This window comes from Polistes fuscatus, unplaced genomic scaffold (genome assembly GCF_010416935.1).
Source record: "Polistes fuscatus isolate 324 unplaced genomic scaffold, CU_Pfus_HIC Scaffold7, whole genome shotgun sequence".
Lineage (NCBI taxonomy): Eukaryota > Metazoa > Arthropoda > Insecta > Hymenoptera > Vespidae > Polistes > Polistes fuscatus.
In genome coordinates, this window is record NW_025113151.1 from 143446 (window position 1) to 158336 (window position 14891).

At 28.2% G+C, this 14891-nt stretch overlaps 1 protein-coding gene across 1 annotated transcript in view; it reads left to right on the plus strand.

Annotated features, from left to right (window-relative positions):
• LOC122523833 (steroid receptor seven-up, isoforms B/C) overlaps positions 1-14891 on the plus strand; it is a 66887-nt gene that overhangs the window by 22316 nt on the left and 29680 nt on the right. The window contains exon 2 of the mRNA XM_043645736.1: positions 7894-8043. Within this exon, the coding sequence (XP_043501671.1) occupies positions 7894-8043 (150 nt within the window). The remainder of the gene's footprint in view (positions 1-7893; positions 8044-14891) is intronic.

Sequence of the window (14891 nt, forward strand, 5' to 3'; positions counted from 1 at the left end):
TAATATTTTTTAATTTTTTTATCTCTTAACATTAAATCTATCTTTATTTATTAATCATTGAATTTGCATATTTTCTTAAATCAGTGGAAAAATGTTTTTTTATTCCCCTCAGATTTTGTCAGAATTTTTGAGTAATACAAAAATAAGAATGACTTATATATAAATCTTTTTTAATAGCGTTCTTTTATAAATTAAATCGTTAACGTTGATATTATTCACGTAAACGACGATTTAATCTTAATTTCATGTCGTTATTACGTTTTTTTTTTTTTTATTAAACCTGAGAATACCTACACACACACATATATATATGTATATATATATTTATATCAAATGTCAGATCTTAATATATCATTTTAATCTAATTGCGATACAAATTATTATTTAGTTTTTATTTTTTCCTTTCATTTTCATTCTTTCTTTCTTTATATCTTTGTTTCTTTTATTCATTTAACGTTGTTCACTTTAGTTATATATCATACGATATGCATGTATGTATCTTTATGGTAAATCATTTAAAATCATTAATTTCATTGTCAGATTTAATTCACATTTTTTCTTCCTGGAAATAATCAGAGTAATAAAGAACGAAGAAAGGAAAAAAAAAGGAAAGATTTATTTTATCACGAAAGGGTTTGTTAGAAACGTATATCGTACAGACGGGAAGTTAATAAATTTTGCAGAACAACGTTAGAGACTAATTTGTGCTCGGTGGTAGTGAATTACTACTACTACTACTACTATTACTACTCATTCATTCATTCATTCATTTATTATTATGTTGTGGTATCTCAACGAATCGTTTTAACTCTCACCAACTAAGGACAAATAATTAGCAAAGGGAAACTAACTATCTTCCCTTGATGATGATACCACAAATACTTTACACGCATAATTCCACGAAGTATAATAAAAGGGAAAATGTAAAAAAAAAGTATTATTACGTATTTCGAATATCTTCATATTTTATTTAAAAAACGTTCCCCTTTTTTTCGAATAATTATTCAACCATTCGTTTTTTTGATTTTTATTGCAATAACAAAACTTTGACGCGTAATCGATAACGATGACAATTTATTTACATTATCATAGTTCACGTATATAAAATCTTGTTAATTATTTTTTAAATATAATTAATATAATTATTTGTTGAAATAAAAATTTAATTCTTTATTTAATAAACTGGTGAGAAAATTTGTAATTAAAATTCTTGGATTTGATATTACTCGCTATGGTAATTTTTTGTAATAAAATAAAACATAACATTTTTTACAAAGTAGTTTTTTAATAATAATAATAATATATAACAAAAAAATTATCAAATAATTATTTATTCGAAATAAAAATAAATACTCTCTATGATAAATTTATAAACGTATAATTAAAATATGAAACAACGTTAAAATACAATTAAATACGATTACGAATAAATTTAAGATTTATTTTTTAAATATAATTAATATTATTATTTGTAATTAAAATTCCTGGATTTGATATATTACTCGCTATGGTAATTTTTTGTAATAAAATAAAACATAACATTTCTTTTTTAATAATAATAATAATAATATAAAAAAAAATTAACAAATAATTATTTATTCGAAATAAAATAAAAACTTATATATAAACATATAATTAAAATATGAAACAACGTTAAAATACAATTAAATACGATTACGAATAAATTCAAGATTCGATTGTATTAATTATTTACAAAATTATATCGACGTTTATAATAATTCTAAAACTAAAGAAAAAGAAAGAAAAATAATAAAACATCCAACAATTTTCTTTTCCAACATTAAATCAAAGTCATTTTCATGACTCACACCGTAAGATGATTGTACATTCCTAAGAGATACGCGTGCCTGGCTTTGATCATGGTCCATAATTTTCGCAGAAAAAAAATAATACAAAATGATTCACCTTCTTAGAAACAAGGTTGACATTTGTATAGGTGCCATTGATTAGAAGATGGTAAGACGGGGATGTGGGGTGGGGGGAGGTTGGGGGAAAGAAAATATAAAGAAGAATATTAACGTAAGTACAATTTACGATCCCATTAATCCAATTTTCTTACCTGACTCATTTCTTTTTCTTCTTCTTATTATTATTATTATTTTCTTTTGATTCTTTTTATATCGTTCGATTTCATGGAATTGATAGTTTGTGTCACTACCTGTAAGGTAATCATTTTCCATAAGACTGACTCGTTGAAACACACCCAACATTTTCAACTCTTTCTTTTTATCTTTAACTTGATCGTTATAGATATAAATATGTGTGTGTGTGTGTGTGTGTAGTAAGATTCGATATATCGTACGCATCACCAATTTCGAGATATACGCAGGTAAACATTTTCTCGCTGAATGTAAAACAGAATTCCTAGATGATACACTACTGCTGTTGTATAAAAAAAAAATAAACAAAAAATGAAAGAAAGAAAAACCGAGTGTGATCGTGTTACAGGTCTCATGGTTGTTATCCTTGAAATCGCCGATGCTAATTCGATGATCATCGATCGTATTGAATCTCGTATCTAACGTTATACTTTTGCTTACTTTCCTCTTTCTTGGATAAAAAAAAAAGAAAAATGTACATCTTAAAATAATAATATTATAATAGATCGTCGTTTAAAGATACGATGGGCCGTTTATGGGACAAATTGTTGTTCATTTTATCGGACAATTTAAATCAACCATGCATCAATATTTATTAACGTAATCTATCTCATTTGCGTTGTTTATTTTTTTGTTAGATTTATTTTTAACTTGGCCTATTTAATATCGAATCTCATTAACGCGAGACCAATAGAAACAAAAAAAACTGGTGTGTGTACTTATGTATGCACGTAAGAAGTTATACTTCTTTGCCGTACCGAAACGAACATAACCTCAATAACCTCAAAAATAACTTCAAAAAAAAACTTCAAAGAAAAAAAATAACCTAAAGAAAAAAATAATTATTATTATATATATATATAAGAAAGAATAAAAAAAAACTGGTGTGTGTACTTATGTACGCACGTAAGAAGTTATACTTCTTTGCCGTACCAAAACAAACATAACCTCAATAACCTCAAAAATAACTTCAAAAAAAACTTCAAAGAAAAATAATTATTATTATATATATATATATAAAAGAATAAAAAAAAGAAAAAGAAATATCAAAATATAGATATCAGTCCACACTAAATATAAGAGAGATATATCGAATTACTTGACGCGTCAACAGCAATGGCGCGGTTACAACATTAGTTCTCGCTTCGATCATTTAAGTAAAGCAGCGCTGAGTACGATTAGTATTTGGATGGGTGACCCACTTGAGAAAAAAAGGGGAAGAAGAAAAGAAGACAACTTCATGCCGTATACTTGAAATTTCTTTGCCGCTCGTCGTAAATACTGACAAACTTCATGGTGTCGTTTTTCCAGACGCTCGGAACAAAATCACTCCCCATTACATTTTTTCCAACGCGCCAAAAGAAGTATAACTTCAAAAAAAATTGTTCGAGATTATGATTCCTGGTAAAAAAAAAGGTATTATGTATAAAACCATAAAAAAATAAGAAGTATTGAAAGAAATTATTATAATATATATCTAACGTGTATTATATTTAATTAAATATCATTGATAATAATATTTTCTGAAGAAAAACGTCTGATGATTGTGATTCAGATGAAAATTTAATTAATAATTAATATTAAATGTGTAAAATATAAAAATGATTGAAATACTAAACGTGTCAGATTGATTTCGATTAATTTCATTGACAAATTTTAATAATTAATATTAAATATGTAAAATATAAAAATGATTGAAATATTAAACGTGTCAGATTGATTTCGATTAATTTCATTGACAAATTTTAATAATTAATATTAAATAGATTCATTTAAAAAATGATTAATAAATAACAATTGAACATAAAAATTTGGAATTAGAATAATTATCAAAATAAATAATAACATTGTTGATAAAAAGGAATGCTTAAGTTTAGTTCGATTATTAGCTTTTGTATCCTTTAAAGGATAAGAGTAGAAGGAAGAATCCTTTTATTGCGTAGGGATAGGTACTTGAAGGTATTCGAAATGCGGAAGAAGGAAGGAAGGAAGGAAAGAAAGAAAGAATGAAAAGGGACAGAAAAAGGGTGCCGTTTCAGGCACTCGTAGAACACACGGAATGGAACGAGTCTCTTATTTCTCTTTCTCTTCGAGCAATGAAAATTCAATGACGCGAGCAATTTGAGCTGCACCGATGGGGGGACTGTGTGCAGGCTGCAATCTGAAAGTATAAACAGTGTACTTGCGACTCCTCTCTTTTATTTTTCATTTTCTTTTACTATCTCATTCTATTGCATTTACGTATATACTTTTTATCTACCAGTCCTACTAAAAACCATTGATATGTGTTATATATAGAAGCATATATGTGTATGTACGTGTATATGTGTATTTCTATAGGGTGGTAACACGTGAAGTGTTACAAGTTATTACGTTTTTTAAATTAGAAATTAAATCACATTTGAATTTTATTTTAATCAAATTTTTGATTTTATTTGAGATTTTATTTGATTTTATTTTATATTATATCATATTGTATTTATTTTTTTTTATATATAATAATATTTTAAATTAATGAATATAATAATATAAAATAATATTAATGATATAATGATAATTATAATGAACAAATTATAATTAAATGATAAATTTTTGGGGGGGAAGGAAAAAATGTTAAGAATAAATTTGCAAGGTTCCACCGTGTATACGTAGGCGTAGGACACAACCCTTTCCCCATCACTCTCGCTTCTTGTGGATTATGCTACCAGGTAGCCATAACATATGTGAAGAAGGAATACTCGAGAATAGCCTAAGTCTTCTTCTAGTGGTTGCCTCGCGCACTATAATCGCGTAATTTGCGTGTAACGATGCAATTTGTAGTTATGGTGACCCCGCGTTCCCTTTCTCAGCGGTGGCCGTTGTGCCGACGACAACGCGACGACAAAGAAGAAGAAGAACATGAAGAAGAAGATGAAGAAGAAGAAGAAGAAGAAGATGATGATGATGATGATGATGATGAAGTGGACGTCGAAGAAATTCAGGACGATGGCCTTGCAAATAATCCTAATAAAAATAGAAATTTTTAATATATTCGGGGTTATAGTTATAGCAGATACAAAAATTGCATAAATTTTCCTATTTATTTTATTTTGTATTATTTTAATTTTTTTTTTATTATATTACATTGTATTTTATTTTATTTTATTTTATTTTATTTTATTATATTGCATTGTAGTTTATTTGATTTGATTTTATTTTATTATATTGCATTGTATTTTATTAGAGATTTTATTTGATTTTATTGCATTGTATTTATTAGAGATTTATTTGATTTTATTTTATTATATCATATTGTATTTATTTTATTTTTAATTTAGTTTATTATATTGCATTGTATTTTATTAGAGATTTTATTTGATTTTATTTTTATATTGCATCGTATTTTATTTAATTTTATTTGATTTCATTATATTAATTTTCTTTTATTTATTATATTATTATATATTTATTTTATTTTAAATCTATATAATATTATATTATATTTAATAATATATAATTTAGTCTTGTAGAGGTAATATTCGAAGAACATAGGTTATTCCATAATATTTTTATCTAAGAATATTTTAGTCTTTTTCTATTACTCCTGTAATATCCTTAGAGTCCTTTACGAGCATCTTGCAACCCGTTTACAATGTCCTTTATCCTTTAGAACTCAACTTCTCTTACTCTTATTCCTCCTACGTTGTTTCGCACAGTTAACTTCTCGAATTCTAGACCGTTATGGGAATTTCTAGTTCCTTTCGCGAATGTTTAACGATAAGAGAAAACATATATATATATATATATGTAGAAAATCTTTGTGGTATCGGGGATGAAAAGGGTGTAACGTTTTACTAAGGTTAAACAAATAGAATCCCATTGTAAGGAATATTTCTTAATCCGATTTAATCTTCTTCTTATTCTAATTAATTATTTGTCATGAAATATTTATTTTGTTGTCTTCTTCTTATTTTTATCAACTGTAGAAATTCATCAAGTGTACCGTTGATAAATATTAGAAATTAATTTTGAAATGCATTTGCAATAAAATATTTCATTGTTTAAGAAATCGATTGAATTTTATTTTGAATTATTCTGATTGTTTTTATTTACCATTAATAAATTGTGATATTTTAATTATTTTTTGGGAAAAAACAAATATCAAAATATATTAAAATTTATTATAATTTTATATAATAAAAATGATTGACTTTCCTTTTTATAGTCTGTCATAGAAAATCTAAAACGTGCATCTCGAAAACGTTCGAGAATAATCGGAAGGAAAGTTTACCGTTACCTATCGAGGTTAATGAAGACTGAATGAGTAAGTGAGAAAGAGAGAGAAATGGAGAACATAGTCCTTGATTTCATCCAGACAACAACTAATAGGATTTTCGTGATCATGTCCACCCAGTACTTTCGAATCTTCTCTTCTAGCTTTCATAAAACATCAGAATTTTTATTATCTTCTTTGATACTTTTTCTAAAAACCCACGAACACCTAAACACACACACACAAACATACGATTCTATCTCACTCCCAACCCCCCCTCTAACCCCACCATAAATTTATTCATCAAACAATCAGCACAAAGTTTTCACATCCTGAATTTTTCGTCTTCACTTTTCCTAATTGTTTTTTATTTTTCTCTTCTTTTTTTTTAATTCCTTGGAAATCAAAATTCGTTCGCAAGTTTCTTCGTACGAATTTAATTTGTAAATAAAATAATATTATTAGGAGGGTTTTTTTTTTTTTAGATTTTTGTAATTTTTTCCAAAAGCATTTTTTTTTTTTTTTTTTAATTAAACGATTGAGAAAAGTATATATAAAAGATAACAATCGAGTTTCGATCAAGATCAACATGAAGTATTCTTTTCTACGTGGTGGTCTTTAACGGTAATGCGATTTAATCGATTAAATCTTAATTGGCTTGGCCATGTTCCTCGATAATAATACCTATATATCTCAGTACATTTCATTACCATATATAGTAAGCGTAGGTATACACTAACATATAAATAAATAATAGCACGTATGAGATAATATATATATATATATGTATTAATGAATTTGATGAGTACCATCAACTTTTATAATATACGAAAATAATATCTTACTATTTAATAAATTTAAATATTATTTATTTATTTATTTATTTTTTTTAATTCCCTAATTATACACATTTCACGTGAACTATCGAAGAAAATATTAATTTTAAGTTTAATAATAAATGTATCGAATTATAAAAATGATCAGCCGAACACACACACGTCTATAATTTAAAAGTAATATTAAATTATAATGTCTCTTGATTTGTATGATTAGAAAATTTATGCCATTCGGAAATACACGTGTCACGATGTTGAATAAATAAAAGTAAGAATCGAGAAGGAAAAAGAACAAGAAAATATATAAAAATTGAATTATAACGAAAACACGTGTATATTATTTTTGTTTACTTAAAAGTTGATTAAATAATAAAATAAAAATGTTCAATATTATTTAAATTTATTATAAAATTAAATTAAATAAATTATTAAATTATTATAAATTAATTATATTAAAAATTAATTATAAAAAATTTTCTTCGCGAATCAATGTAATTGTTATAATAAAATAAAAATGTTCAATATATTATTTAAATATATCATTTGATAGAATTTGCACACGTGTGTGTCGTGATGTTGCATGAGTATAAATAAGAATTTGCGATAAGAAAAAAAAAAGGAGGAAAAAGAGATATATAAAAATTGAAATTTAACGAGAGCACGTATATTATTTTTTTGCTTAAAGGATGCAAGAGTTTCTTCAAGAGGAGTGTCAGGAGGAATCTGTCGTACTCGTGTCGAGGAAACAGGACCTGTCCCATCGACCAACATCACAGAAATCAGTGCCAATTCTGTCGGCTGAAGAAGTGCTTGAAGATGGGCATGCGCCGGGAAGGTATGCATTGTACTGAACCTTTTTTTATCAAACAAACTTATTAGATTTAATTTCCTATAAATATAAATATATATAGATATAGAAACGAGAGAAAGAGAAATGAAGAAAATAACGTTGGTTCGTTTGATCGTGATACAATGTGACAATTTTTCTATAGAAATAATTTAACAATAACAACACTTATGTCAATTTAATTCAACCACATAGTAAAACATTTTTATTTATTTTATATATATAAATAAAATAACGTTGTTTTGTATTTGATCGTGATACAATGTGATAATTTTTCTATAGAAATAATTTAACAATAACAACATTTATGTCAATTTAATTCAACCACATAGTAAAAGATCTTTTATTTATTTTTTATTTTATATATATATATATATAATAATAATAATATATATATAAAATAATAAAAAATAATATAAATAATAATATAAATAATAATAATATAATATATATAAAATAATAAAAAATAATATAAATAAATATATATAATAATAAAACGTTATATAAATAACGTTGGTTTGTATTTGATCGTGATACAATGTGACAATTTTTCTATAGAAATAATTTAACAATAACAACACTTATATCAATTTACATCAACTATACTAAAAATTTTTTATTATATATATATATTATATATATATAAAGAAAATAACATTGGTTCCTTTGATTGTGACACACAATTCAACTGATGCTTTTACATAGACATAGTTTAACAACGATATTTATACTAATTTAATTCGACCATAATAGGAATTTGATTGAAAAATTTATACATACTGTAAAAGATTTTTTTTGTTTTTTTTTTTTTTTATTGAAATTGTTGCGAACAAACGAACCTCTTTCTCTCTCTCTCTTTCTTTATCTCTATCTCTATCTCTTTCACTCTTTTTCTTTTTCATAAAAAGTTCCGTTACGTTAATTTTAAAATTAAGTTTCGATGAATTATGACAATTAAACGTTTATTTGTATCCAAACATGTGAAATATTATAGTTAACATAACGGAGCTTTCTTTATTAAGCATGGTAAAGAAGAAAAAAGTTGAATTAATATAGAAAACAGGGACGTTTATAATATGTGTTTTAGCAAGAGTTATAAAAAAACAAAAATTATAGTAATAAGTAGGTAGTATAGTTTTGATATTACATATCTTTTAAACCAATTTGCATTAAAAGCGGATACGAATGTCCCCGTTCACTTTAGTTAAGTAACATTCGGATAAGTACGCAAAAAAAACAAATTATTCTAATCGCAAATTAATCTAATGCTGGTTTGTTTTATTCCTTATTTTTCTTTTATTATTATTATTTAAAAAAATAAAAAAAATGAGAACGAATCATTCGCGCAAACGCAATTTGTAAGGTAATTGGAAAAGGTAACTAAAAATTATGTGAAATTTATTTAAAAATTTTGTTTTTTTTTTGTTAACTTTATCTAATTATCTACTACGTATTTTATCTTAACTATCTTCTACACGTGTACGTATGGATGTCAGTTTAAATACTTGCAAATATGTGTAAATGTGTTTAGTTAAAGGTTAGTACGTCAAACGCATGTAACTCATTTGATTTAATGATTTGAAAAAAAGAGGAAGTCGAGAACAAGGGAAAATGACGTATGGTTCTAATTCTTTGAAAAGATTAATTAGATTAGATCGTAAAAAGATCTCCTTATTAAACGAGGCCTCGGTATAATTAAAAGAAAAAGAAAAAGTTTACATTGTTTATAATGTTTTGCCAGATCAAAAATTAAAAATATTTCATTTTATTGTTATTTATTAATTTTTATTATTTTAATATTTACTTATTATTATTTATTTTATAAATAAATATAATTTATCATTTATTTTAACATTTATTTATTTATTTTAATATTATTTTAATATTTACTTATTATTATTTTCTATACTATTACTAGTTTCTTACTTTATTTGTTATCATTACGATTAATAACTACGTATTATTTAAATTAATTTTTAATTTAACGTACTCATTGGTAATCTTGAAATATTAGAAACTCGATCGAAATCATAAAATTTAATTAGAAAAAAAAAACAAAAAATAAGAAAAATATTCTAATATTTCGATAGAACAAAATTAAGTTTTAAAATTATGCCAATTGTTTTTCAAATATTATACTCCTTAACAATAACTTACCGAAATATCTAATCCTCGTTTTGTAGAACACGTTTATAAACTTAAATATATATTTTAGAAAGGAAAAAAGAGAAAGGATAACACATAAGTGATCCGTCGATGTTGCAAAACACGTCGTCTTAGAGAAGCCGATTTTGTAGTCGGTTATGGGGCCCCTTTAGAGTAGTTTCAGGGTTAATAGTGGCCTGCGGAAAGGCCGACGGAAAGGCCGACGGTGTTCTCACGCCTTATCCCCACTTTTCAATATCCCCCCGTTACCCCTTCCCCCTTTCTTCTCTACTTCTACTTCTTCTTCTTCTTCTTCTTATTCTTATTCTTCTTAAAGTCTTCAAGAAGAAACGTTCGAACTTGATTCTACTCTAATGCAGATAAGAATCTGACCTTGTTCGTGGGACGTATAAAATGAAATGGTCATATTATTTATTCTCGATTTAACTTGTACGAGATAAAATAATCATTTGATGATTTATTCATAATTATTAGATTTTTATTAACAGTGTTCTTTTTTTGTCTTTTATTTTTCTTTGGGTATTTTATAATCATTATTTTGCATTAGATTATTTTTCGTTTATGTGATTTAAAATCGTGATATTCAAAACTGTTATTATTACTCTTCGATTTTATTTATTTTTTAATGAATAATATATATTATATTTAGTTTTTTATATTTATTATTTAATTTCTTTCTTTTTTTATTAAAATGCAATATTATTTTACACAACATATGATATTCCTAGTAACTCGTATTACGAAATTTCGTTTATAACCCCCTCCCCTCCCTTACTAAAACCAACGAACAAACAATCATCTCTAAGAAAAAAAACAAATCTAGCTTTAGATTCCATTTAAAATACAACAAACGAATTTAATACAAAAAATTTCAAATACACTTAATAATTTCGATCATAAACAAAACGAATACTCGTAACCAGTTATCGAACAAAATTTGAATCAATATAAAATCGAAGTGAAAAAATGGAATAAACGGAGTGAAGAGTCACGGTTGGGGGAGGACGGAGGGGGGTGGGATGAAAGTGGGGAGAATTGTGAGTGGAGTGGGGTGGGGTGGCGAGGATAGGAAGGGGTTTGGGGTGGGGTGGGGGGAATTATGAACGTCCGTACAGTTTCTTCCCACAGAAATTCCGCGAGATAGGGTTTTCTGTTCTGTCACAGCGACATCCGCCCATTATCCGATGCCCCGGTCTTCTTTGATAATAATTCGAGTTCCTTCGCACCGGGGCACGTAACGTCCGTGTGTGCTCGACCGGTATCCTCCTCTCTCTCTCTCTCTCTCTTTCACAAGATCCTTACAAGAAGAAGAAGAAGAAGAAGAAGAAGAAAAAAATTACGAAGGTGGAGGAAGAGTCCGCTAAAGAAGAAGAAGAAGAAGAAGAGAGAGAGAGAGAGAGAGAGAGTGGTCCGAGGTCAGCGGGGTGCATGACCTTAGCTCGAGGGCCCCTTCCTTCCGTGGGGCCTTAAGGCAGACAGGATGCGCTGAAGATTACCCCGCAGATACTGTCCGCGATGATTACAGAAATCTAGGAAGCCGCTCAATTTAATTAACCCTTAATTGCGAAAGCTCACAACTACGATCATCTATGTAGATATATATATATAGATATATATTTACTTTTACACATTATTTACATATATATATACACGTATATAAATATCTAGAGATGTATGTATATATTCATACAAAAATATTCGATTTAACAAGTGTGTGTATATCTATATATATGCATATAAATACATACGCGTATATATCTAAAGGTGTATATATTCGTACAAAAGTATTCGATTTATAACGAGTGTGTGTATATCAACATATATAAATACATACGCGCATATAAATATCTAGAGATGTATGTATATATTCGTACAAAAATATTCGATTTAACAAGTGTGTGTATATCTATACATATGCATATAAATACATACGCGTATATATCTAAAGGTGTATATATTCGTACAAAAGTATTCGATTTATAACGAGTGTGTGTATATCAACATATATAAATACATACTCGCATATAAATACCTAGAAGTGTATGTATATGTTCATATAAAAGTATTCGATTTAACGAGTTTGTTTTATACACACAGTTTATATACTACATATACATGTGTGTGTGTATATATTCATAGAAAAGTATTTGATTTAACGAGTTTGTTTTATACACACAGTTTATATACTACATATATATGTGTGTGTGTATATATTCATAGAAAAGTATTTGATTTAAGAAGTATGTTAAAATTCTTCAAATTGAATTACCTGTAATGTGTATACCGAGTATGTAATATTAAACAGTGATACCTTGTTGATCCCCATGTTGGATTGTTTTAAGATGTTAATAAGATTCGGTGTATACTTGTGACGATGAAAAGAAATAAAGAAGGTTCGTTAACGCCTGAATAAAAGAAGAAGAAGAAGAAGAAGAAGAAGATAAAGATGAAGAAGAAGAAGAAGAAGAAGATAAGATGCACACGTGGGGGAGGAGTCAAGAAGGAACAGGTCGAGTAGAAAGACGCAAATAACCCTAATTTCGTCCTCACAGACCTGCATTCAGAAAGTCATTATCAAACGGCCCACTCTTCTTTCTTTCTTTCTTTCTTTATTTATTTCTTTCTTTCTTTTTTTCTTATTCTCGTATGGTCCGTTATAATTACGCGGGCGTATCACGAATGAATACGTGTATCCCTTTGAGAATCTTCGAATTTGTTCAAATTATATCTCCCATAATACCTTTTTTTTTTTCTTGACAGTATAAAGAAAACACTCATTGATTGGCCGATTTATACAATACCGGTCAAAATTTATCGAAATCGTTAACGATTTTATATTTAAGAAATATATTATGTAATAAATATGTTTTTTACATTTTATTTATTCTATTTTTCTTTAGATCAAAAGAACGTTGAATTATTTCTAACAAATTATTAACTATTGCTAACTTTTCATCCATGTAGCATAGATTTAGTTCGAGTAGTTTAATTCGTTATATTTTTCCTTCGTAATTCTGGATCGTTAATGATCGCAAATCTGTCTATCCTTTTATTTGATTTTTTCTTCCATACTCGTTTGATTGATAATATCAACATTTCATTCTTAATGTCGGTCGTTAACGGCAAATATCTCGTTTAACTTTCATTTATGTGTTCTATAGAATATACTTTTCGCATACTCTCATATATACACACACAGACATACACACACACCTATACACATACACCAATTTATCAAAAAGAAAATGAGTTAAAGTTGCAATTAGTTATAACACAAGGACGAGAGATACAAAAATGAGGAACGTGGAACAAACATGGCGGACGAGGAAGAAAAATGGTGGATTGGAGACATAAAAATAGGAACAAGGAACGAAAATTGAAAACGGGAGACACAAAAATGGTAGACTACGGGTACATAGGAAAAATTATCGTTTCCATCGTACTGATCGATTGGAAAGATGTGGGTCCCGGACGACGGTCTGGAACGATCCGGGAGAGAGGTCCGGTCCAGTCCGTTGGATTTCACTTATCTCTGAGTAGCGTCGAAGAAGACCGTGGCGGGGAGGGTTAAGGGGGACAGGGGACAAGGGGTATCGCAGTTTGCAACGACGGCCATTATGGTCGGAGTAACTGAAATTAGACATTGTTTCCCTTGCCAGGGTGGAAGGATACAACAATGGATGAAAGTAACGAAACAGAGAGAAAGAGAGAGAGATTAAGAAAGATAGAACGATATACGCGAAAAGGATACACCATGACCGTTCACGAACGAACGAACGAACGAATGGATGGCAAAACCAAAACAACTACCAACAGAGGGAGAAAGTAATTGGCAATAAAAATGTGTAGAAGAAAAATCTTGGAAAGTTAGGTTAAGTTCAGTTGGATGAGGAATAAAAATGGGAAACGTGGAACAAAAATAGGAAACTAGGATTAAAAATTGGGAACGGGAGATATAAACATGAGGAACGGGGAACAAAAATGGAAAACGAGGAACAAACATGGCGGACGGGAGGCGCAAAAATGGTGAATTGGAGACATAAAAATAGGGAAAATAAAGAAAAATGGTAGACTGGTACATCCAGTGAACCATCTTATTCTCTCTCGCTCATTCCTTCGCTCTCTTACTTTATCTCCTTCTCCGTTTTTCTTCCTTTCTTTATTTATTTCATTCTTCTTCCTTATTTTTTTCTTTCTATCGTTTGCTTTCGTGAAACAGCGTGCGCCAAGAACAGAGATTGCCGATATTACAGCAGGGTCAGGATCGTGACTTTAATCAATTAGCGAGGTTTCTCGGGCCCGGGAAATGATTAGTAATCCGGTCGGCAGGACCTCGGTTTCTCTACACTCCGTGGACGAAGTAGAAGAAGAAGAAGAAGAAGAAGAAGAAGAAGATGAAGAGGAGGAGGGGGGAGGAGGGGGAGGATAAGGAGGAATACCCTTTCCGCTTCGTCTTCGTCTAAACGGACTAGCCTTTTGCTAGTCGAACAGAACATCCTTGTTCGATTATACTTCCAACTTGAAAATAAGTATAGAACATAATGGTAGAGAATAATACTTAAGCCAACCCCACCCCCTTCTACCTCTTAGCCCTTTTACTTTGATACTTTTTTTTCTTAACGATCTAAAGATCGATCGTTGTTATTATTTATTTTTTTGTCTTTCATTCT